Source organism: Chrysemys picta, chromosome 25 (assembly GCF_011386835.1).
Source record: "Chrysemys picta bellii isolate R12L10 chromosome 25, ASM1138683v2, whole genome shotgun sequence".
Taxonomy (NCBI): Eukaryota; Metazoa; Chordata; order Testudines; family Emydidae; genus Chrysemys; species Chrysemys picta.
In genome coordinates this window covers 15,761,945-15,784,368 of record NC_088815.1, presented here as the reverse complement: position 1 = coordinate 15,784,368, position 22,424 = coordinate 15,761,945, and the positions used below count along the sequence as shown (strand labels likewise).

The following is a 22,424-nucleotide window of genomic DNA, read 5'->3' as shown; positions in this document are numbered from 1 at the left end:
GTGCTGTGGGATACACACAACTAGCATGTTACCACCTGATGGAAACCCCAACACCGTTGAGAGCAGGGCATTACCAGTGACACACAGCGACACATTTCTTGTCTCAGGCCAAGCAGCTGCGGCGCAGTCTATGGGATTTCACTCACAACATCCAGCACATCGGCAAACACCTGTGAGAGCCGGCACTGGGATCCTGCCACTGGGCGTCATGCATTCACGTCCACGCCCCTTGCCAACCCCCCACCCCGCCAGCGTCCCACAGACTGGCAGATGGCAGGCCTGGTACCTCAGACGTCTGTGACGTTTGGGTCGGAAGGCGAGCGGGTGCAAAGCTTCCCCGATCGGTGCCCATGTCTAGCACCGTTGTGAACAGCAGAGATCCGCCCTTCTGGGCTCGGCTGGCCCTGGCTTAGTCCTCTTCATTGTCCTGTTTGTTTATTCGCCATCCCCAGCAGACGCCAGGCGCACCCAGCATTAGTGGTGGCGTTGGGAGCCTTTCCCCTCAGCAAAAAGAACAGGAGTACGTGTGGCACCTTAGAGACTAACAAATTTATTAGAGCATAAGCTTTCGTGGGCTACAGCCCACTTCCCCTCAGCGCCGCTCTCAAACTTATCTTGGGAAACTATTGTTATAACCAAGGAGCGATTTTGAAAGGAAATGATTTGCTGGCACGGGAGCGCGTCTGCCTGTGTCTTTGTCTTGACCATTGTTCCTCCCCGACCAGCGGGCGGGGCTGTGCTGCCTGGAGGAGCAGGCTGAGCTCATGCTGGGGGCCAAACGGCTGCAGGGCTCCGGGATTTCTCTCCTCTCCAACGGAGGGGCACATGCAACAATGCAGCGCATGGCTCCCGAGCCAAAGGCAAGTGTGGTCAATGGGCAGAGCTCAGGATTGGGCCCGACAGGAATTTCCGCACTGCGTCTGAACAGCCGCATGCCTCTGAGGGGCCAGCGCCAGATTCTCGCGTGTTCCCCCAAAGCAACTGGTAACAGGCCCTGTTGTGAGCCAGGCCTCAGGACCATGCCCAGCTGGTGCCAGGCCAGACGCAGATGCTGGACCCAGCCTAGAGCTCTGGGCTCCGATTAAAACAAGCAACATGGCCAGACCTAGTTCACTGCCAGCCGGCAGAGGCATCTGGTCCTACAATCCGCACCAGGCTCTCAGACAAAATGCCCAGCGCCTGTGGTTATTGCTCATTGTCTGTCCTCGGCACGGGAGCATGCGTGGCAGGGGATAGGTGGCAGAGAGCAATAGCAGAGCAGGGCCATGCACAGTGCCAAGAATCCACCTCCCCTCACATTGGACTTTCATGTGACAGCAACCGCTGTGTGGACAGGAGGTGAAGTCCCCTGCCAAGAGGGACTAGATCATGCAGGGGAAGGCCTACGTGGGCAGCACAGGCACCTGCTCCGTCTGAAACAAAGCAGCCGCCTGGTCCTTCAGCAGCGCCGGCAGGGGGGGTGTGCAGGGCGCGCAGCCGCAGGGAGATTGAAAGCATTTGCTTTATGCAGCGAGGGTGGGAGCCCGGCCTCCCTAAAGGTGATGGGGGGTTTGTCACCAACTTCAGTGGAGCCAGGATTTCATCCCATATTCGTCTCCCTGGCCCGGCCAAGTGGGACTCGCGGTTTGCCAGCGGAGGGGCGAGGGATGGTGCCATCAAGCCTTGGTGCAAAACTGGGGAGCGAAGCCAAAAACCACAAACAAAGCAGCCTCGACCGAGAGGGGCAGAACTGCCCCAAACACCCTCTTTCCCAGCTGGGTCCCCGTCCGGGGAGAGCAGGTCACCAGTAGCATAACGTGGCCCCGAGCTCTGCTCTGTGAAAAGCATCCCCGGGGGCCCGGTCGTTCCCCATCAGCCCCATGAAAAGCAGCACCGATCCAATCTTGGCACCAAGGCCGCGCGGCGGGGCAGGGAAGGCAACGTGGGGCTGCTGACACTTGTTTTTCTTGCCACAAAAAGAAATTAAAACCCAACACCACCCCCCCAAAATGTGCGTGAGGCAGGCGAGGCGCCGGGCTCCAGCACAGAGAAGCAGCCAGAGACAATCTGCTGTGGTGGAACAACCGCAATCAATATTCCTGACAAGGAAATTAAGAATGTGGCGCTGCGGGGGAGGCGGTGTGGGTCAGGGAGCTGTGCCAAGGGGACCACAGGCAGGAGGGGAAGAGTGCTCCAAATGCGGGATCCCATCCCAGCCCACCCCTCGGTGCATCTGCTCCGTCTCCTGGCCAAGTTTGAAAACTAAGCATGAAATATGTGCCGGGCTATCAGTGAGAGCTGAATCAAAGCAAGGCAATAGATTTTTGGGAACACATCTGTGGGGAATGAATATCAAGTAGGTTAGCCAGTCCCTGGAGCCGGGAGCGCTGCCTGGGATGGGTGCCAGGCGGCTAATGAGCAGCAGAAGATGGAGGGGCCGCTGGCCGAGGGCAGGAGCAGGGCTCTGTTGAAGCAATCGGGCCCCCAGGCATGGTGATGTCACCATAACGGGTGGCCGGGGGCAGGCTGCAGGCATCACCCTGAACTGCTCTGGGAGTGGCAGTTTGCAGAGTGTGTCCAGCTGGGTAAGTTCCTAGTGTTCTGCAGGGGCTCCTTCGGGAAATTTAGCCTCAAGACCAAGATTTCTGGTTTAACAGCAATATTGGAACGTGCTGTAAAATCCACAGGCCGGCTCCGGCTTTACTTCAGGTGCTGTCAGGAACTCTGCAGTCCTGAGGCAGAGGGAAGTGGCTGGCCACCAGAACCGTTTCCTGAACGCGATCCGTGAGAACCAGCCCAGCCCGCTGTTCCCCACGCCCGCCTCTGCAGTACCTGCCCACACAAACTGCAGGCAGCATTGAGGTCCCTCAGCACTTTGCAGCCATTTCCCCTCCCTGTGCCGCTCTCCGGCAGAAACCCCAGTTAATAACGTTCCCTGCCACACACACCCCGGCCTCCCCATGAGCTGACACCCCCCCGCCCCGCCCTGCCCCGCCCCACCTCCGGGCACATTCCATCTCACGTGTCTGCAGAGCTCCAGGTCCATTCACCGTGTTCCCTGAGGCAGCGCCACTAACCATGCCGGGTACTGGGGTCCAGGCCGAAATCCTGCTGGCTCTATGCCCCCCCATAAGGCTCCCCAAGCCCCCTCATGGAGCAGATGACAATGGGGGAGCTGGAGCCCTGATGGGCCTCTCCACCTCCCTGGGCCTTTCAGCAGGTAGGGCCGGCAGCGCGGGAGCCGGGTTCTGCTGCCCAGGACGGAGAGCCCCTCCAGGAGCCCCCCAGTCAGTGCAGAGAGCTCCCCAGCTCACCCCATCAGGAGGGAGGCCAGGCTCTCCCCAGCCCTGAGGGGAGATCTCGAGGAGCACGGGGCCCACCAAGCGCCCACCTTACCGTAAGAAGCCAGGCTCCTGGCCGCTGCTCGGCCTGCTCTCCTCGATGGTGAACACGACCCTGGGGCCCTCTGACTCTGGGGGCCTGCTGGCCTCGCTGAGTGCCACATGGCGGCAAGCCAGCGGCGGCAGCAGCGGGGTCCCCGAGAAACGCCGCTTGATGGCGTTCATATGGGGTGCTGCGCTGCAGGTGCCGAGGTCCGGGGAGTCTCTGGATCGCTGTGGAGAGAATGAGACTCGTTAGCTTTGCAGGGAGTGACGGGAGCTGTGCTCCGGCATCAGGAGACAGCCCCGCTGGCACAACGCACCACGGCTCCCGGGCCCGATTCCCCAACCCCCTGCTGGGCTGGACTCCCATGCTCTGGATGGGCCTCACCCCAAGCCCTTCACGGGCCCCCCCAGCCTGGCTCACTCCCAGGAGTGCAGGCTGAAGTGGGGCAGCGGAGTCTCAGGCTCCAGGCCTGCCCAGGTGCATCATGGCAGCGCATGGCTGCTGGGGCAGGCCAGCAGGTGTGGTGGCCCCGGACCCGTCCCGCACGGCTGAGGGGAGAGGCGGGGCAGGAGATGCTGCTGCCAGGGCATTGATCGACTCAGCGCTGTTCTCTGCAGCGACTGGTAGTTCGGTTCACAGAGAGCGACAAGGGGCGTGAGGGAATATACTGTCTGGGACTCACTTCTGGGGTGAGCGAGACAAGCGCCAGGTCTCCAGCCCTGGAGAAGAGCTCTGTGGAGCGTGAAAGATTCTCTCTGACCCACAGACATTGGTCCAATAAAAGATATTCCCTCCCCCACCTTGTGTGTCTAACATCCTGGGACCGACAGGGCTACACCACCACTGCAAAGTACAGTTTGCACACACGTGTGCACCCCCCCACACACGCATGTGCACACAATCCCCCCAGACGCGTGTGCACACAATCCCCCACATGCATGTGCACACAACCCCCGCAGAGGCACACCCAGGCCTGGCCCTGGGCACCTGTATATCTTAGGCTCCAGCCCTTGCAGCTGGAAGGAGGCAGGCCTGAAATGACACTTTGCAGTAGCTTGGCAGTGAGTTAAGGAGAAGGCAGCTCTCAGGGCAGGGGAGGGAAGCATCTACCAGGGAAGGGTGGAGGGGGGGAGGGTTGGGTCACCTTCTGCTAAAGTCAAACCTGTGATCTGTCCCACCAGATAAGGGTCTCTCCTCCCTGCTGTTCTGAAGTGCTCCCGATCTGAAAACCCTGCGTTTGCATTCGGCGCAGACTCGTGAGGGGGGACCCCGTGTGAATGGGGCAATACTCAGCTTACCCTCCCTTGTCTGACAGGAAACCTGGTTTTGACCTTTGCTGGTGACCGACCCCGTCTCTGCTGAGGGGAGACCCCGCCCGTTGGGTCACGTCTACACTGGAGCGCTCCAGCCGTGCAGCCGTAGCGTTTCAAGTGTAGACAAGCCCACAGACTGTCACCCGGTGTCAGTACATTCACTTCACAGTGATACAGACGAACGGGGGGACAGTGGCTTTCATCGGAGAACTCAGGTCACTCGCCGGTGACCAGAACGCACCCCCCAGACCCAAGCGATGCCTGCCAGCCCTCTGCCCCCTGGCCAGTTGGCATTCAGAGCTGCGTGGGTCAGTCCTGGAGCGCTCACATTCAGAGTAAGGCACGGCCAGGGTGAGCCGTTCCCACAGCAGCTTGTGTCTGGAGCAGGGAACATGTCAGTCCACGCAGGGCCCAGCAACACAGAGCCTGCTCCCGGCTGGGGGCTCTGGATGCAGCTGTGACAAACCCTCCACATTTCTCCAGCTAGTTAACTCAGATCACCGCAATTTCCAGCCGTCTGTCAATGGGTTACATGTCTGCGCCAATGGGGTGTGGCCCCGAGAGCCTGCACGCTGGGCGTGTCTGCACCCAACAGCCTGGGCCCCCAACCGGCCATGCTCGGAGCAGCTGCAGCTACGGCCCTGCTCAGGGCCGTCCCTAGGGCGGTGCAGGGCCCAGGGTGGAAGTGACGGATTAGTCTCTTCCGGGACCGACCGCGCCGTAGGGTGACCAGACAGCATGTGTGAAAAATCGGGACGGGGGTGGGGGGTAATAGGATCCCATCTAAGAAAAAGACCCAAAAATCAGGACTGTCCCTATAAAATCAGGACATCTGGTCACCCTACCGCGCCGGCCAATTGCACCAGCCTGTGGGGCCCCCCAAAGCACAGGTCCCGGAGCGGTCGCCCCGATTCGCCCTACCCAAGGGACGGCTCTGGCCCTGCTCCTGCCTCAGGGGCTGCAGCATCACCACCCCGGCCCTCAGCCACCGCCCCCCTCCTTCCCTGGTGCCGCGTCCGCGTCTCGCCAGGAGACAGGGCTACGGTCCCAAAGGCTGAGTGACCTCGGGTGCCCGGTTCAAGAGACTCCGAAGGGGCTGGATTTGCAGCAAGTGCTGAACGGCCCCTCCAGGGCCACGCTGGGCACCCAGCTTGGTCACTCTTGGCAATGAGGCCTCAGCACCCGGCTGACCGCAGGCTTGGAGCCTGACAGCCACAGCCCCGGAGCCCGGCCTGCAGTAGACCGCGGCACCCGCAAAGAGGAGCAATAAAAGGAATAATCCAGCATCGCCTTTGCCAGACCCCCAGGGCAACTCAGCACAGTCCCTGCCTCTGCCTGAGGCCCCCTCCCTCAGTCAGCAGCTGCCAAGCTGGGGGAATTCCCCCCGGCTCCGGCCGGTCTCTCCCCACTTGAAGGCTGGTGATTGGCAGCCAAGGATTGGAGTGACAGACAGCACGGCCTGTGCAGCCTGCCAGGGGGGAGCCAAGGACTGCGGTGCTGGGGGGCCTGAGGAGTTCCCTGCGTGCCCGTCCCCCATTTGTACTTTTGTGCTTCCCCTCCCCACCCCTGCAGTGCCCTGGATCATAGCTGTGCCCAGGAGCCGTGGGGCCCAGGGTGCATTGGCCAGCGGGTGGATTCCAGACACCCCAGTGAGCCCCTCCCTCCAGGTCTGCCGCTCCCCGGAATAACTCCGGAAAGGGCTCCCAGCTCCTCTTTGCTCTAAGGCCCCTTTGCCTGGCCGGAGCCCCAGGCTGGGGGTTATTCCTGCTTTCCAGTGTGGAGCAGCTCACCCCAAAGGAGAGCCGCAAACCACCATCTCAGCGGGCGAGGAGCGGCCCCACAACAGCCACTTTGCTGGAGTCAGAAGAGCACGAGAGCCCCCAGCCGCCAGCAGCGTTCTGCATTTCACCGCCTCGGGCGCAGGGCTGAGAAACTCCAGCGCCCTGGGACAGCCAGAGAGGCTCCCCCACCACCCCCCCAGGCCACCGCTGCCCCCACAGCTGACACTCCACGAGCCCTGGGAGGAAAAGGGGCAAGCGCAGGAGTGAAATCCAGGCCCTCAAGCCAGCCAAGAGGTGTGCAGGGCTGCCCAGGGGGGGGCGGGAAGTGGGGCAATTTGCCCCAGGCCCTGCAGGGGCCCCCATGAGAATATAGTATTCTATAGTATGGCAACTTTTTTTTATGGAAGGGGCCCCCGAAATTGCTTTGCCCCAGGCCCCCTGAATCCTTTGGGCAGCCCTGGAGGTGTGGTGTGCCAGCCCCCAGCCTTCCTGACCCTGGCTAATGGGCCCTGGGGGCTTGCTTGGCCAGCTGCTCAGACCTGGGGCCTGGAGAGCTGCATCTGGGGACAGGCCGGGCCTAGACTGAACAGAGATGGGTCTGTGAAATCCAGCCCGTGCACAGCACAGCGGTGGGTGCTACAGACAGACCGGGGCGGGGGACGCATTCAGCCTGGGGCTTCCCTGCAGCGGCAGACTGGGGAGAGCCTGTGGGAGGCACGTCGCGCACGTAGACTCAGCCCAGCCTGCTGGAGCCGGAAAGCAGACGGTGTCTTCCTGCCCCTCACCCCCTTCCCCGGCAGGGAGACGACAGCCTGGCTATTGTCTGAGGAGCCTCCCCAGCCCATGGCACACCCTGGCTGGGATTCAATCCTGGAGACGTTCTCCCCGGCCCGCACAGTCAAGGGGGGGGGTGTCTCCGCCTCCTACCTGCCCCAGCACAGGGGCGAGCTGCGCTGGGCATGTCCCCTGGCCCGGGACGAGGGTCTCAGCCGCAAGAGCCTGGCTTCAAGGGCAGCCAGGGAGCCCAGCGGCCTCGGGCTAGTGCCCCCAGTCGAATGCCCGGGGATAGGGCATTGGCAGCGGGGAGGCAAGCAGGAGCTCTCCATGGTGCCACAGCAGCACTGGCCCGGACAGGCCCGCTCTGCCCTGCGGCACAGACAGCCTGGCAGGCAAGTGGCCCTTTGCACAGGAGCGGGTGCAAGGCAGGTGCTCGCCGAGAGTCCCCCCGGGGCCTGGCAGCACGTTCTCAGGGTGCAGCAGAGAACGTGCCCCAGCAAAGCTCAGCACGGGTGTCTCCGAGCAGCACCTTTGGCTCCCTGGGCCGGGCTGGAGCTGGCTGCTTCCATCCCCCCCCGAAGATGGGGGCTCACGGGTTTGCAGGGAGGGGAGAAGCAGCTGGTCAGACGCACTTGATGCAGCTTCTCCGCGGGCGTACGGATGCCAGCTGATGGGGCCGGGCAGCTGATAATTAAGTATCTTTCTTTGAGATTCTCTCATCACTTCGACTAATTAAAAAGCCCTCTCAGAATAAATTGCATTGCCAATGCATGCAGACGAGGCTCTGTGGATTGATCACGGACTGTCAGCCCACACCCGCAGGGCCCAGCAACTGGAGCCGGGGTGTGCGGGTCAGCTCTGGTGGGAGCCCATGGAGGGGAGTGGGGCAGAGGCGGGGGCTGGGAAAGCGGGGGTGGCTCTAACCAGAGCCTGTTCTCGCTCCTGGCCAGACGCATACAGCCCCAAATCAATACGCCGGGGCCTCTGGCACACCAAGGGGCAGTGAGGGCATTTCAGGAGAAGGGGGCACAGCTGGCCTGGCACCCAGGGCTCTGCCCTGCATATGGGGGTGCCTGCTGGGGAGGGGGTGTCACGGAGTATTGGGGAACTCAGGGCCCTGCACCCCCGGCTTCCTGCGATTCACCATGACTCTCAGCCAGCCAGTAAAGCAGAAGGTTTATTTGGATGACAGGCACACAGTCCAAGACAGGTCTTGCAGGCACAGACAACAGGGCCCCCCTCAGTTAGGTCCAGCTTGGGGTCCCAGGGCATCCCAGCCCCCCCCTTTGGGGGGTCAGAGCCATCTCTGCCTCCCAGCCATCTCTCCAGCCTCCTTCCAGCCTGCTTCCAGCCCTCTGCCTTCAGCGACCCCTCCCACAGCCTTTGTTCAGTTTTTCGGGCTAAGGAGTCACCTGGCCTTCAACCCCTTCCTGGGTTCTCATGTTACACTCCCAGGAATGCGCCCCCGGGCCGATCCCATCCTCCAATGCAGACTATCCCAGCACACTCCCCTGTCAGCATTCACAGACCACAGTGAGAACAGGCCCAGTTCGTCACATCTCTCCCCCCTTCGAGACCGAACTGAGCAGGGTCACTTTAGCCAGTGACCCGGGGAAGTTCGAACCTACCCCCGTTCCCATGGATGCCCCCGCATCCCTCCCATTCCTTGGTGAGAATTACACCAGGCCCCTCCAGTTTCACGCCCCCCCTTAGGTTGGGGGTGCTTGATGGCACTCGCAGTTCGCATGTGGGAAGGTTTATGCGGCCTGTGCCCTTTTCCCACCCCCATACCTCTGGGGTTCCAACTGGGCTGTGGTCTTCTCCCAGCGCTCCAGTCTGGAGGTCTGTGCTTTGGGCTCTCTTGGTTCAGAGCCGCCCTTTTTACCTTGGCCACCCTCCGGAAAGGCTCCTCTATGCTGGGCAAGGGTCCTAAAGCTGTTTTCCCCTTGTCCCAGGCCTTCCTCCCCCTCTGACAGGGGTCACAGGATCCGCAGTACTGTCGGACAGTAACAAAGACCCCAGGCCAGTAAAAGCTCCGTAGTAGCCTCTGCTGGGTACGCCAGGTTCCCTGGTGCCCTGAGAGAGGAATGTCATGGGCCCGGCACAGCAGCTGGCGGCGATACTTCTGGGGTACCACCAGCTGCCTCCTGATCCCCCCTGACTCCATTTTCCCTGGGGGAGCCCATTCTCGGTACAGGAACCCCTTCTCCCACAGGAACCTTTTCCGGCCACCTCGTCCCATGGTCTGTACCGCATTGAGGTCGGCCAGGTCCCTTATCTTCCGCAAGGAGGGATCTCTCTGTAACTCGGCCTGGAACTCAGCAGCTGGGACAGGGATGGCCACCTGCTCTTTCTCGCCCGCTGGGTCCGAAGCTGCAGCCTCCCTGAGCCGTGTCCCTGGGCGTTCCCTCCCCCCCAGGTTAGGGTCCTGCACCTCAGGCAAGGCACCCCCCTCAAGGCCAGGGCGCAGTGCCCCTCGCCGGCTCTGACTGCGGGTCACAACTAAGGCGGTCTGGGGGCTGCTTGGCCAGTCCTCTAGGTCCCCCCCCATCAACACCTCAGTGGGCAAATGGTGGTGCACTCCCACGTCCTTGGGGCCCTCCTTGGCCCCCCATTTCAGGTGTACCCTCGCTACGGGAACCTTGAATGGGGTCCCGCCCACCCCGGTCAGGGTCAGGAAGGTGTTGGGCACCACCCGATCTGGGGCCACCACCTCGGGCCGGGCCAGTGTCACCTCTGCGCCCGTGTCCCAGTATCCATAAACTTTCTTCCCATCCACCTCCAGGGGAACAAGGCACTCGCTCCGCAGGGACAGCCCCGCGCCAACCCTGTAAACAGAGAACTTTGAATCCGGAGCATCTGGCCCCCCAGAGAAGCTGGCCTGGGGCCCTTCTCTTTCTTGAGCAGTTGATAAGCTGCCAGCCCCTCTTGCGTGAGAAGCCTGCCCCTCGTCCGTCTGGGCCTCTACCAAGTTAACCCGGTGCGGGTTCGGTCTGCTCAGTCTGTCCTTGAGCTTGGGGCACTGGGCCCGAACGTGGCCTCTTCGGCCACAGTAATAGCAGCTCAGGTCCCGTGGGTCCCCTCGAGCCGGTCGGTTGTCCCTGATGCTGGGCATTTCCCGGGGGAGGGGATTCCCAATATTCCCCCTTTGGGAGGTCCCAGGGTGACTCTCTCTCTGCATCGCGGCGGGCCTGTTCCTTTGGGGCTCCTTCCTGCCACCCCCTGACCGGCTCTTTACAAACTCATCAGCCAGCTGCCCGGCGTGTCGCGGGTTCTCTGGCTTTCTGTCCACCAACCACAGCCTCAGGTCGGATGGGCACCGCTCATACAGTTGCTCCAGTACCAGCAGTTTAATCAGGTCCTCCTTCGTCTGGGCCCCACCAGCCCACTTGCTGGCGTATCTTTCCATGCGGGCGGCTAGTTGCAGATATGAGATCTCAGGGGTTTTATCCTGACTCCGGAACCTTTCCCGGTACATCTCAGGAGTCAGCCCAAACTCTCGTAGCAGGGCCTTTTTGAATAGTTCGTAGTCCCCTTTCTCTGCCTCTCCCAGTTGGCGGTACAATGCCACGGATTTGGGGTCCAGTAAGGGGGTAAGGACCCGGAGTCTGTCCGTGGGATCAACCCGGTGCAGCTCGCAGGCCGTCTCAAAGGCCTCCAGGAAGTCATCCATGTCCTCCCCCTCCTTGTATGGGGCCATGATGCACTTATCAAAGCCCCGTGCAGTCCTGGGTCCCCCCTCACTCACCGCAGCCGGGGGTTCGCTGCCCTTCAATCTCGCCAGTTCCAGTTCACGCTGATGCTGTCTCTCATTCTCCTGTCTCTGTCTCTCTTTCTCCTCCCGTTCATGCTGACGCTGTCTCTCTTCATGCTGTCTCTGTTGTTCACGATCCTCCAGCTCCCTCAGTTTTAGCTCTTTCTCCCATTCCAGCCAATTCCGCTCCACGGATGCCGAACGTCGCCGGGAGGGTCCTCTGCTGGCCGGGGGGGTCACGGCGCCTTCGGTATTTGCTGGGCTCCTCCCCACCCTTCCCCTAGGCATAGGAAGGAGGGGTCTCGGGAAGCCCTCAGCAGCCGGCTGACCACTCCCAGCTGGGACAGACACTGGTGCCTGCGCTGCATTTGCCAGGCTGCTTCCCTGAGACACAGGGATCAGTTCGTTCGCGCGATCTTCCGCCTCCAGCCGGGCAATGAGCTGTTCTTTGGTGAGCCTCCCAATGCGCAGCCGCCTCTGCTTGCACAGCTCCACCAGGTCGCTCTTAAGCCGCTTGGCATACATCTTCCTGCTGGCCACTCACCGGCCTGTGCGCTCACAGCTCCCCGCAGTTCCCAGGGGGACCCCTAGTGTGCCAGCCCTTCTCGAGGTCACCACCTCTCTGCCAGGGTCGAGCTGCAGACTCCTCCGCCCCTGGGACCACTCGCTGCGATCCCCCCGGGGGACCCTGTTACTGCAAAAGTCCTTCTCGCTGGTCACACACTCCCAGGGGTAATAACCGTCTCTCTCCCACTCTTCAGCGTGCCTGGTCCCCGTCAATCCCCCTTCGTTTTACTGCTCCCCATTCACTTACTGCAGGAAGCGCCGTCCACGGGGTGCAGTAGATCCCACCGCTGCCACCAGTTGTCACGGAGTATTGGGGAACTCAGGGCCCTGCACCCCCGGCTTCCTGCGATTCACCATGACTCTCAGCCAGCCAGTAAAGCAGAAGGTTTATTTGGATGACAGGCACACAGTCCAAGACAGGTCTTGCAGGCACAGACAACAGGGCCCCCCTCAGTTAGGTCCAGCTTGGGGTCCCAGGGCATCCCAGCCCCCCCCTTTGGGGGGTCAGAGCCATCTCTGCCTCCCAGCCATCTCTCCAGCCTCCTTCCAGCCTGCTTCCAGCCCTCTGCCTTCAGCGACCCCTCCCACAGCCTTTGTTCAGTTTTTCGGGCTAAGGAGTCACCTGGCCTTCAACCCCTTCCTGGGTTCTCATGTTACACTCCCAGGAATGCGCCCCCGGGCCGATCCCATCCTCCAATGCAGACTATCCCAGCACACTCCCCTGTCAGCATTCACAGACCACAGTGAGAACAGGCCCAGTTCGTCACAGGGGGTGAGCAGCATTTTCCAGCCTGGCAGCAGGGCTGCTTGCCCCAGGCGTGGCACTGCTCTCCCTGGGCAGCAGATGTTGGGGAAAGCGCCCTACGGCCAGGCAGCTGCTGCCCCATGTGGAGCTCCCACGGTGGGGACTATCCTCAGTGCTGCCTTTGGAGCTGGAGAGTGGGCCCCAGGGAGCAAGAAAGGGCCATGGGGGGGGGGGGGACATGCTGACTTAACCCCCCCCAGCCTGAGGGAGCAGCAGCAGATGGAGCCGTCTCCTGGGCATGGGGTGGCGTTTAACCACCCCCCAGCTTCAACTCAGCCAGACTCTGGGAATCGCACCCACGCCCTAGTGCCCGACTGAGCCCGTGGGTGCAGGCAGTGCAGGGCACTGGTGACACCTGCTGGCCACAGTGGTTCTCTGCCAGCTTGGGTGTCCCCTGGGCCTCCACCTCTGCAGGATGCCCTGGGTTCCTGATGCATGTTCAGATTCCCAGGCCACAGACCAGCCCCGGGAGAAACAGCCCAGCTCGACCGTCAGTGCTGGAGTGAGTATCCGCTGCCACACTCAGTACGTTGTTCCAGTGCTTAATTACCCTCACTGGTAACAAGTCACACCTTATTTCCAGTCTGAACTTCCACCTCCAGCCGGGGGTTCAGGTTAGACCCGTCTCTGCTAGCGTGGAGAGCCCAGCATGAACCATTCATTCCCTGGGTAGAGACTTATAGACGTGGAGCCAGTCACCCCGTCACCTGCTCTCGGTTAAGCTAAGTAGCTTGAGCGCTCTGAGTCCATCACTCTAAGGCAGGTTTTCTAGTCCTTTCATCGTTCCTGGGGCTCTTCTCTGAGCCTCTCCAAATTATCAACATCCTTTGTGAATTGTGGGCACCGGCACTGGACTCAGAAGTCCAGCAGCGGTCGGAGCAGCGCCAAGTACAGAGGTAACATAACCTCTCTGCTCCTCCCAGGGTCGCATTAACCGTTTTGGCCAAAGCGCTGCATGGGGAGCTCATGTTCAAACATCTTTCTACAACAGCCCCCAAATCCGTCACCCCACTCGCTGCTTCCCGGCTAGAGCCGCCTGTCCTGTAGGTACGGCTGGCACTCTGTTCCTAGATGTAGACATTTCCATTTAGCCATATTAAAAATGACATCGTTTGCCTGTACCCACTTTACCAAGTGATCCAGATGGCTCGGAACCAGTCACCCGTGTCCCCAATTTGTGGGTCATCTGCTAAACTTGTCAGTGATTATCTTATGTTTTCTTCCAGGTCATTAATAAAAGTGTCAAACAGCACAGGGCCAAGAACCAATTCCTACGGGACCCCACACATGATGGACAATGATTGCTTATTTACTACTATTACATTTTGAGACCTAGCAGTTGGCCAGTTGTTAATCCATTTAACGTGTGCCATGATAATTTTATATCATTCTAGTTTTTTAATCAAAATGGCATGTGATACCAAGTCAGAAGTATATCACAAAACTATTACCTTTATCAACCAAACTCGTAATCTCATAAAAAACAAAAGGATAGCGAGTTAGTTTGACAGGACCCATTTTCCATAAACCCACATGGATCTGCATTAATTAGATTACCCGCTTCTAATTCTTTACTGAGTCCCATATCAGCCACCCCATTATCTTGCCCAGGATCGATGTCAGACTGGCAGGCCTAGAATTACCTGGGTCATCCTGTTCACCCTTTTAAAATATTGGCACCACATTAGAAAATCACAATTAATGGGTCAGAGAACTCCTCAGCCAGCTTTTTTAAAACTCACGAATGGAAGTTACCTGGACCTGCTGATTTTAAAAAGTCTGGTAGCTGCTGTTTAACATCCTCCTGAAATGCTAGTGGAATGGAAAGCGTGTTCCTGTAGGATACGACTACAGCAGCTGGTTTTTCTTCCAAATACAGAAATATTTATTGAACATTTCTGGCCTTTTCTGCATTATTATTGATAATTCTACCATGTACACTTCGTAATGAACCAGTACTATTGCCAACATTATTTTTGTTCCTAACAAACAAGTCCCAATTATCATTCACATTTTTATGGTTAAATTCTTCCTCCCAGCTGACCTGGCTCATAATTGCTTTCGGCTTTGTGAAATTGGCCTTTTTAAATCACCACGTAGGGGTATCACGGGTCTAGGCTTTATTCTGTTTGTGTATCATAGATGTGATCCAGCCATGATCACTTGTCCTAAGTTACTATTAATGCTGAGTTCTGTGATCAGTTCCTCTTTGTCTGTCCCGATGAGGCTGACCACAGAATGCTCCTTTGAGTGCAGTGGGTGACGAGTCCCCAGGCTGGCGATAGTGAGGACTGCTGGGAGCTCCTCCTGGGAGAAAGGCCAGAGCAAAGTCCTGCTGCGCTCACCACTCCTGCAGTGCTGAGAAGCGGGAAGGGGAGGGGGTATCTGACCTTGTGCATGGGTCCCAGCCGCGCTGGAGGGTTGCTGGGAGGGAGAACTAGCCTTGCACACATTGCAGGTTGCAAAGGACCCTTGTAAGAGGTTGATATTCAATTAGCTCTTATTTACAATGCTAATTGCAATGACACTGTCCTGGTGCCAGTAAATCACTCTGTTTAACAAACCTGCAGCCAGCTTGATGGATGTCTGGGGGACTATTCCTTCAACTACAAGAGGAAGCAGGAGAACAAACTCGGTGGCTAATTAAGCGGATGGCGGCCTGGCACGGCTAGATGCAGCAAGGCAGAAAGCACGCACCCCGGCAGGAGACAGCTCCCCGCAGGGCCGCGAGCAGGTGCGAGGCTGGAAGGGAGCAGCTTTCTAGAGCATGAAGTTCAGAGGCTGCTTCTCTGCTCTTGGGCCAGGGAACCAAGGCCACTGCAGGCCTTGAGCAGCTGCCAGCCAAGCGGGGCAGCCAGCCCTGGGCAGAGACAAGGGGGAGCCCCTTCCACGGCCCTTCACCAACCCCAGGGGCAAACCGCACGCAAACCTTCCTTCGTGTGCGTTCAGGCTGCAGGCTCTGCGCTGTCCTGGGCTCCTCCTGCCCTTCCACTGCCAGGATCCCACCCAAGGCCGTCAGGGCCACCGGTCAGAGCAGGGGCAAACCTGAGGAGTTCGTAGTCAGGTCCTGGCCAGGGGCAATACCAAGGGTGGGAGTGGGGGGATGAGTTCAAATCAAGCCAGGAATTCAAGAACAAGGAACAGTCATGGCAGCTGCAGAAGATCCACACTATTCCCTGGATGCACCGTGGGCTTATATAGGGCAGGGAGCCAACCGGGCCCCTGGGGCTGCTCCCTGTCAAATCCTGGAGGCAGAACTTCCCTGTCTGTATCCACAGCAGGTCCTGGGAAGTGGAGCACCAGCTGGTTACAACTGCTGCTGGGTGGCAGCCTGGCGTGTCAGCTCCTGCTAGCGCTACGGGCCTGGGTTCTAGACTACCGCTGCCTGCTAGCGCTACAGGCCTGGGTTCTAGACTACCGCTGCCTGCTAGCGCTACAGGCCTGGGTTCTAGACTACTGCTGCCTGCTAGCTCTACAGGCCTGGGTTCTAGGCCTGTGGGGCTCTCCCCCCCCTTGGGAGTTCTGGGGACACTTCCCAAGCTGCACACACTTAACTCTGCCTGCGTGGCCCCTTGCCTTAAGGAGCCCCCGCAGGGAGAGCACAGAGATAAGGTCACTGCTTGGCGGGTGAGTCTGGGATGGAACTTCGCTCAGGAGGCGTTTGCACAGGGGCAAAGGGACAGACGACGAGCTGGGCAAAGGCGGGTCAGCCCCCTCGCGTGCGTGGGGATACCCAGACAAAGCTGCACGTGGCCGTGCCCCGGAGGACAGCCCCGCCTGCGGCTCCCCCATGGCAGGCTCAGGGCCTGAGCACGGAGTTGTTATCGCTGCTGTTCCGCAGCGAGCAGGCGCTGCGCAGGGCGCTGCTCCCCGGGGACGGCCAGTTTCACATTTCATTTACAATTGCGGTGCCAGCGGAGCGGGTGCAGCTGGCTGTGTAGGTGGGGCTCTGCTGGAAATGCCCCAGGCTGCTGGAACAAGGCGCAGCCGCATCTCCCCTCCCTGGGCCACGTGCCGCTTCCAGGCTCACTAGCCCACGGCCACCCTCAGGGTCCAGCAATCCCATCACCAGCATTTGGGCCTGTGCCACGCAGTCTTTCCAGCCCTGACCCCAGTCAGCACCTCGCCGCAAGGGCAGCGCATGCCAATCTGCTTGAGTCACCCACTGCCACCCAGCAGGGGCACCCCAGCCCTGGCTCCGCCCAGTGACCACGGGCGAGTCCTTAAGCCAGAGTCCAGATGCCCTCCTGCTGCAATCCCCCAGTGCGTAGGGGAGTCGCGCCCAGGCCCACCCTTGGCCTGACGCCTGGCAGGGAGGTGTTAAGGACCCCAGTGCCCTAGTCACATGCGCAGGGGCTGTGCCCGTGTCCTGCCCACACCCAAGCCCAGAGGAGCCTGCGATTCTGGTACCGATCTCAGGCTAATCCTGCAAGGTGCAGACTGTCCTGCGTGGCCAGGGAAGCCGGCAGAAGCGGAGGGTGCCCAGCCCTGCGCTGGGGCGGGGGCTGGCTCAGACTGGGCCATTCTGTATTGTTCCCCTTTCTGTTCGGCACACCAGCATCAGGACTGCCCCCCCCCCCAGCCAGTCCCAGCTCCTGCTCCCACTGCGCTACCCCAGGGACCCCCTCCCATGGCCCAGCCGTAAATAACAGGCTGGCCGGGGAGCCAGGAACACGACCTGCCCTCCCCCTTTGCAGGCACAGGGCAAATCCTGGAAACGTTTGTTCTGGACGGCTGCACTTAGAGTGATGGCCTGAAAAGCAGAGACAGGATTCCCAGCTGCTGGCCTCACCCTGCCCTAACATGGTTAGTGGGTTTGGGAAGCCTTTAAATGTAATTAGGAGAAAAAGCCATTAATTAGCAATCCCCTCTGGCCAGAGAGCAGCCGCGCTCATACAGCTAGTCCCCTTAGCAGGATGGATGGCCCAGGAACAGCTGCTGAAGGAAACCCTTCACTTCCAGCCCACCCAGGGCCGTCGCCTGCCCCAGGGCCCTGTCCAGCCATTTCCCAGACCCAGGCAGAGCAGCAGCTGCTGGAGGGAAAAGGCCCTTTGCAACAGCTGGGTGTGCAGCTCCGGTCTCTGGCCTAGAAAGCCTCCTTCCTACCCTAGCAGGTGAACAGACCTAGTGCTGCTCTGAGCAGCCCCACAGAGAGAGGAAGGCAATGGCGGGAGGAGGAGGGGTGGGCAGCCCCCCCCCCACACACACAGCTTGTGTGAGGTGCAAGGGAAGGTTGGGACTGGGAGTGTGTGTGGGGTGTGAGGGGATGTGGTTGTGAGATGTGAGGGAAGGGTGAGGGGAGGGGTGTGTGTGAGAGAGAAGGGTGTGTGGTGTGAGGGGATGTGGTTGTGAGGGAGGGGGTGAGGGGTGTGGGTGAGGGGTGTGCACGTGTGAGTGTGCAAGGAGGCTGAGGGTTTATTTAGGTTGTGTGCTGGCTAAAAAGGGCAAACAACCCCCCTCCCGCTCCCTGCTCGGCCCCAGCCCTGAGCAGATGTTTTTTCTTCCACAGGCCTGAGAAGCTGCCACCACCAGCACCAGCCTGTGCCAGCAGCAGCGCCGGCCCTGCGGCATTTCAGCACGGCCAGACGGCTCCTTCCCTGCGCTCCAGGCGAGTGCCAGGCAGGTGGGGGCGGGAGGGGTTGTGGTATCTGAGCAGCACCTTGGCCCTTTCCCAGGCCCAGGCCTCGTGCTAGTACTAGTGGCACCTCTCCTGACACACACCCCAGGCCATGACCAAGAGCACAGAAAGCGAAGCAGGCACCGAAAACCAGAGTCGGGGGGGGGGTCACGCGCATGCGGGGGGGCCCTGGGGTAGAGAGACAACAGTGCTCACATCTAGCCCATGATCCCAGCCTGCCTCAGCAAGGAAAACAGCCCCAGGGGCAGGGCCTTGTGCCCACCACAAGATGGAGCCGGAAAGGGTCACAGGAACCCCACTGTGCTCGTCCCCCTGCGGGGTCCTGGGGAAGCCAGAGGGTCCTGCACCCCCACTTTACAGTCAGACGTGACTCTCAGCCAGCCAGTAACAGATTTATTAGATGACAGGAACAGGGTCTAAAACAGAGTTTGTAGGTACAGAGAACAGGACCCCTCAGCTGGGTCCATTCTGGGGTCCCGCGAGCCAGACACCCACATCTGCACTCACTTCCCATCCCCAGTCACCCCCAAACTGACTCCCCCTCCAGCCCCTCCTCCTCTGGGCTTTGTCCCTTTTCCGGGCCAGGAGGTCACCCGATTCCTTTGTTCTCCAACACCTTTAGCTATCTCCTTGCGGGGGGGGGGGGGGGGGGGGCGGGAAGGGCCCCGGCCATTAGTTGCCAGGAGACTAAGTGTCAGCCATTTATGTGCAGTGGCCCTTTGCTCTGCAACAATTACACCCCCTTATGAAAGCGACTTAAGAAATGCATATGGGGAAACTGAGGCACCTCTACAGTATTCAGAGGAAACATTAACAGTCCCACTTCATCACACCCCTGAACTCCCCACAGCAACCCCCCCACATCAGCTCTGCTCCCAGCCCCACATCAGCTCGGCCCCCAGGCACTCCACAGCCCTGGAACCTATCACAGGAGTCCAGGATCGTCCCGCTAATGCCTAGAATGTCTGTTGGGTCAGTGTGGTGCAAACGGCTCCACGCGCGGCTGGTGTCGGCGGCACTGGGGTTTGGCACCGCCAGGGACACAGCTACACCAGACTCCGCAGTGCCCAGGGTGCTGCGCCGGCGTCCCTGCCTCGCCTGTCTCATCAGCGCAGGGGAGGGGCACATGCGCACACACACACACACACACCCACCCCCCGGGCTCCCTAACCCAGCCTGACAGGCAGTGACAGAAGCAGACGAGTGACAATCTGCCAAAATGTTGTGTGTGCTAGTGGGTGACGGAGACGCTGCCTGCACGGCTGCTTTGTCTCCCCTCCAGCAGCTGGAGTGCGGAGCTGGAGCCCCGAGCCCCCCAAGAGGCAGGGTGCAATTACAGCTATTTCTCTAGCTGTCTGTCAGGCATCATGAAAGCAGCAACAATGAAATCTTTTGCAAACGATCAGACAGGCATTTCACACAGCAGCGTTAGAGCAATTTTGTGCCTTCGCATAAAACTTCCTTGTCTCTCTCTTGATTAAAAGCAAGTTTTTAAAACATTCCTGCATTTCCTTTCAGCCAAACATGGCCAGGCTCCAAACAGACACCAGCCATTCGCCCCTGCGGGCCACCTGGGGATGGTTAACTCGCCCCAGAGCTGGTTCCATTTACATCCAGGCCAGAGGAGACAGGGGCTCGGAACCATTATTCCTGCTTCTCCCACCATGGCCTGACTGGCTGCTGCTGCCAGAGTCCTGCTTCCCAGATCCTAGCCCCTGCGCAGAGCAGGGCTCCCACTAAGGGAAGGGCAGGACTGCCTGTGTCTTGCTGGGCCCAGAATGGCACCCCCTCCCCGCCCCCCTCTAGCAGAGGGGCAAGGAGTCAGGCTGTTCCCTCACCCCCACGCCTAGTAACCACGTGCCCGGCTTGTGCTCAGGGCCGGGACCAGTGCACAGCTCTCAATCCCGGATTGTTGTGCGCACGCACAGCTGGGGGGTGGGGGGGTCACAAGCACCATCTCTTTCAGAGCAGCCCCAGGCCATTCAGTCCTCGGCAGCAAACGGACCCAAGAGTCTACACAATTCTGGCTGCCAGGAGCTCACCCACGGCTTGGCCAGGGGACCCAGGGGACCGGTGAGCCGGAGGGTCTCCAGGGAGACCGGCCTGTGCAGACCCCACACCCAAGCAGCTCAAGCACTCCAAGTGCGCCAGGCACTGCCGTCTACTGTGGCGGTGCCCGGCGCCTCAAGCAAGCAGCCGGGCCCGCTGGTCGCACGTGGAGGTGTCTGCGGGCAGGGGCTCGGTGCAGAGAGCAGCCCAACCCCCTCACCCCGCACTGCAGAGGGAGGGGGGCCCACATGGGCAGCAGGATCTGGCGAGCGCAAGCTGTTCTGATGAGGCCCCCGGCTCAGAAGTCACGGCTCCTGGGCCCCTGGGAGCAGCTGCAGCCACTCAGCGCTAATGACGCCCTCAGCTGCATTCATGGCCTGGCGCTGAACATCTGAATTACCTGAAGTGCCAGGGCCTGTCAGAGCCGAGGGGCTGCCCCGCACCCGCTGCCGATCGATGGCCTCGGCGCTGTCGGGGGGCCTCAGAACACTTAGCCCGTCACTCAGCCGCTCGGCAGGGCTCTCCTCGGCCGGCCAGCTCCTAGGACTCTGCCTGGGCCGGCGCTCACGCTCCTGCCTCACTGCAGGAGCAGGGCTGGAGACAGGCACGGCAGCCGGCGGCCCGACACAGGGCTCAGCGGGGGCAGCTGTGTCTCCCCAGCGCGGGGGCAGGCCCGGGAGCTCCGGTGACTGTCTCACCTCAGACTGCCCTTCCCCTGCCAGGAAACCTCTCCAGCACTCAGAGGGTCAAAGCTTTTGTCCTCCTATGCCCGGGGCTAAGTCTGGAGCGCTGGGCACGTGGCAGGGTGCCCCAGGGCTGTCCCAAGAACCCAGGGCCTGGTCTAGGGGCCAGCGGGGAGCCAGGACACCTGGGTTCTGTTCCTAGTTCTGTCACTAATCTTGCGGGTCCCCGTCCCTTCCCTTCTCTGTGCCGGTCCCCTGCCTCCGGCTGGTCAGCAGCCCTTCCAGCAAAGAGGGTGCAGTGCCAAGCACAATGGGGCACCCGTCCGGGCTGGGGCCTTTCGCTGCTACTGGGATATTGTGACGAAGTGGGACTGTTCTTAATGTTTCCTCTGAATACTGTGTGGGTGCCTCAGTTTCCCCTATGCTTTTCTTAGGACTCATAAATCACTGACACGGTCTCCCTGGCAACAAATGGCCAGGGCCATTCCTCCCCTGCAAGGAAATAGCTAAAGGTGAACAAAGATCAGGTGACCCCCTGGCGCAGGAAAGAGACAAAGGCCAGAGAAGGAGGGGCTGGAGGGTTTTTTTTCCCCAGAGTTGGAGCTAGCTGGGGACGAGGAGTGAGGGCAGACGTGGGTGTCTGGCTCTTTGAAACCCATAATGGACCCGGCCGAGGGGTCCCGTTCTCCGCCGTACCTACAAGCTCTGTTTTAGACCGTGTTCCTGTCTTCTAATAAACCTCTGTTTTACTGGCTGGCTGAGAGTCACATCTGACTGCAAAGTGGGGGTGCAGGGCCCTCTGGCTTCCCCAGGACCCCCGCCTGGGCAGACTCGCTGTGGGAAGCTGTCACGGAGTGTTGGGGAACTCAGGGCCCTGCACCCCCGGCTTCCTGCGATTCACCGCGACTCTCAGCCAGCCAGTAAAGCAGAAGGTTTATTTGGATGACAGGAATACAGTCCAAGACAGGTCTTGCAGGCACTGACAACAGGGCCCCCCTCAGTTAGGTCCATCTTGGGGTCCCAGGGCATCCCAGCCCACCCCCTTTGGGAGGTCAGAGCCATCTCTGCCTCCCAGCCATCTCTCCAGCCTGCTTCCAGCACCCTGCCTTCAGCGACCCCTCCCACAGCCTTTGTTCAGTTTCCCGGGCCCCGGAGTCACCTGACCTCCAACCCCCTCCTGGGTTCTCATGTTACAAGCTCAGGTATGTTCCCTCGGCAGACTCCCATCCCCCGATGCAGACCATCCTAGTCACACTCCCCTGTCAGCATTCACACACCCCAGCAAGAACAGTCCCAGTTCGTCACATCTCTCCCCCCTTCGAGACCGAACTGAGCGGGGTCACTTTAGCCAGTGACCTGGGGAAGTTCGAACCTACCCCCGTTCCCATGGATGCCCCCGCATCCCTCCCATTCCTTGGTGAGAATTACACCAGGCCCCTCCAGTTTCACGCCCCCCCTTAGGTTGGGGTTGCTTGATGGCACTCGCAGTTCGCATGTGGGAAGGTTTATGCGGCCTGTGCCCTTTTCCCACCCCCATACCTCTGGGGCTCCAACTGGGCTGTGGTCTTCTCCCAGCGCTCCAGTCTGGAGGTCTGTGCTTTGGGCTCTCTTGGTTTAGAGCCGCCCTTTTTACCTTGGCCACCCTCCGAAAAGGCTCCTCTATGCTGGGCAAGGGTCCTAAAGCTGTCTTC

The 22,424-nt window shown here is 60.3% G+C and overlaps 1 protein-coding gene across 4 annotated transcripts in view; it reads right to left on the bottom strand.

Annotated features, from left to right (window-relative positions):
- PDE4C (phosphodiesterase 4C) overlaps positions 1-22,424 on the bottom strand; it is a 107,038-nt gene that overhangs the window by 66,592 nt on the left and 18,022 nt on the right. For all 4 annotated transcript variants that reach the window (XM_024108185.3, XM_042862005.2, XM_065578602.1 and 1 more), the window contains exon 3: positions 3,376-3,593. In XM_024108185.3, the coding sequence (XP_023963953.2) occupies positions 3,376-3,593 (218 nt within the window). The remainder of the gene's footprint in view (positions 1-3,375; positions 3,594-22,424) is intronic.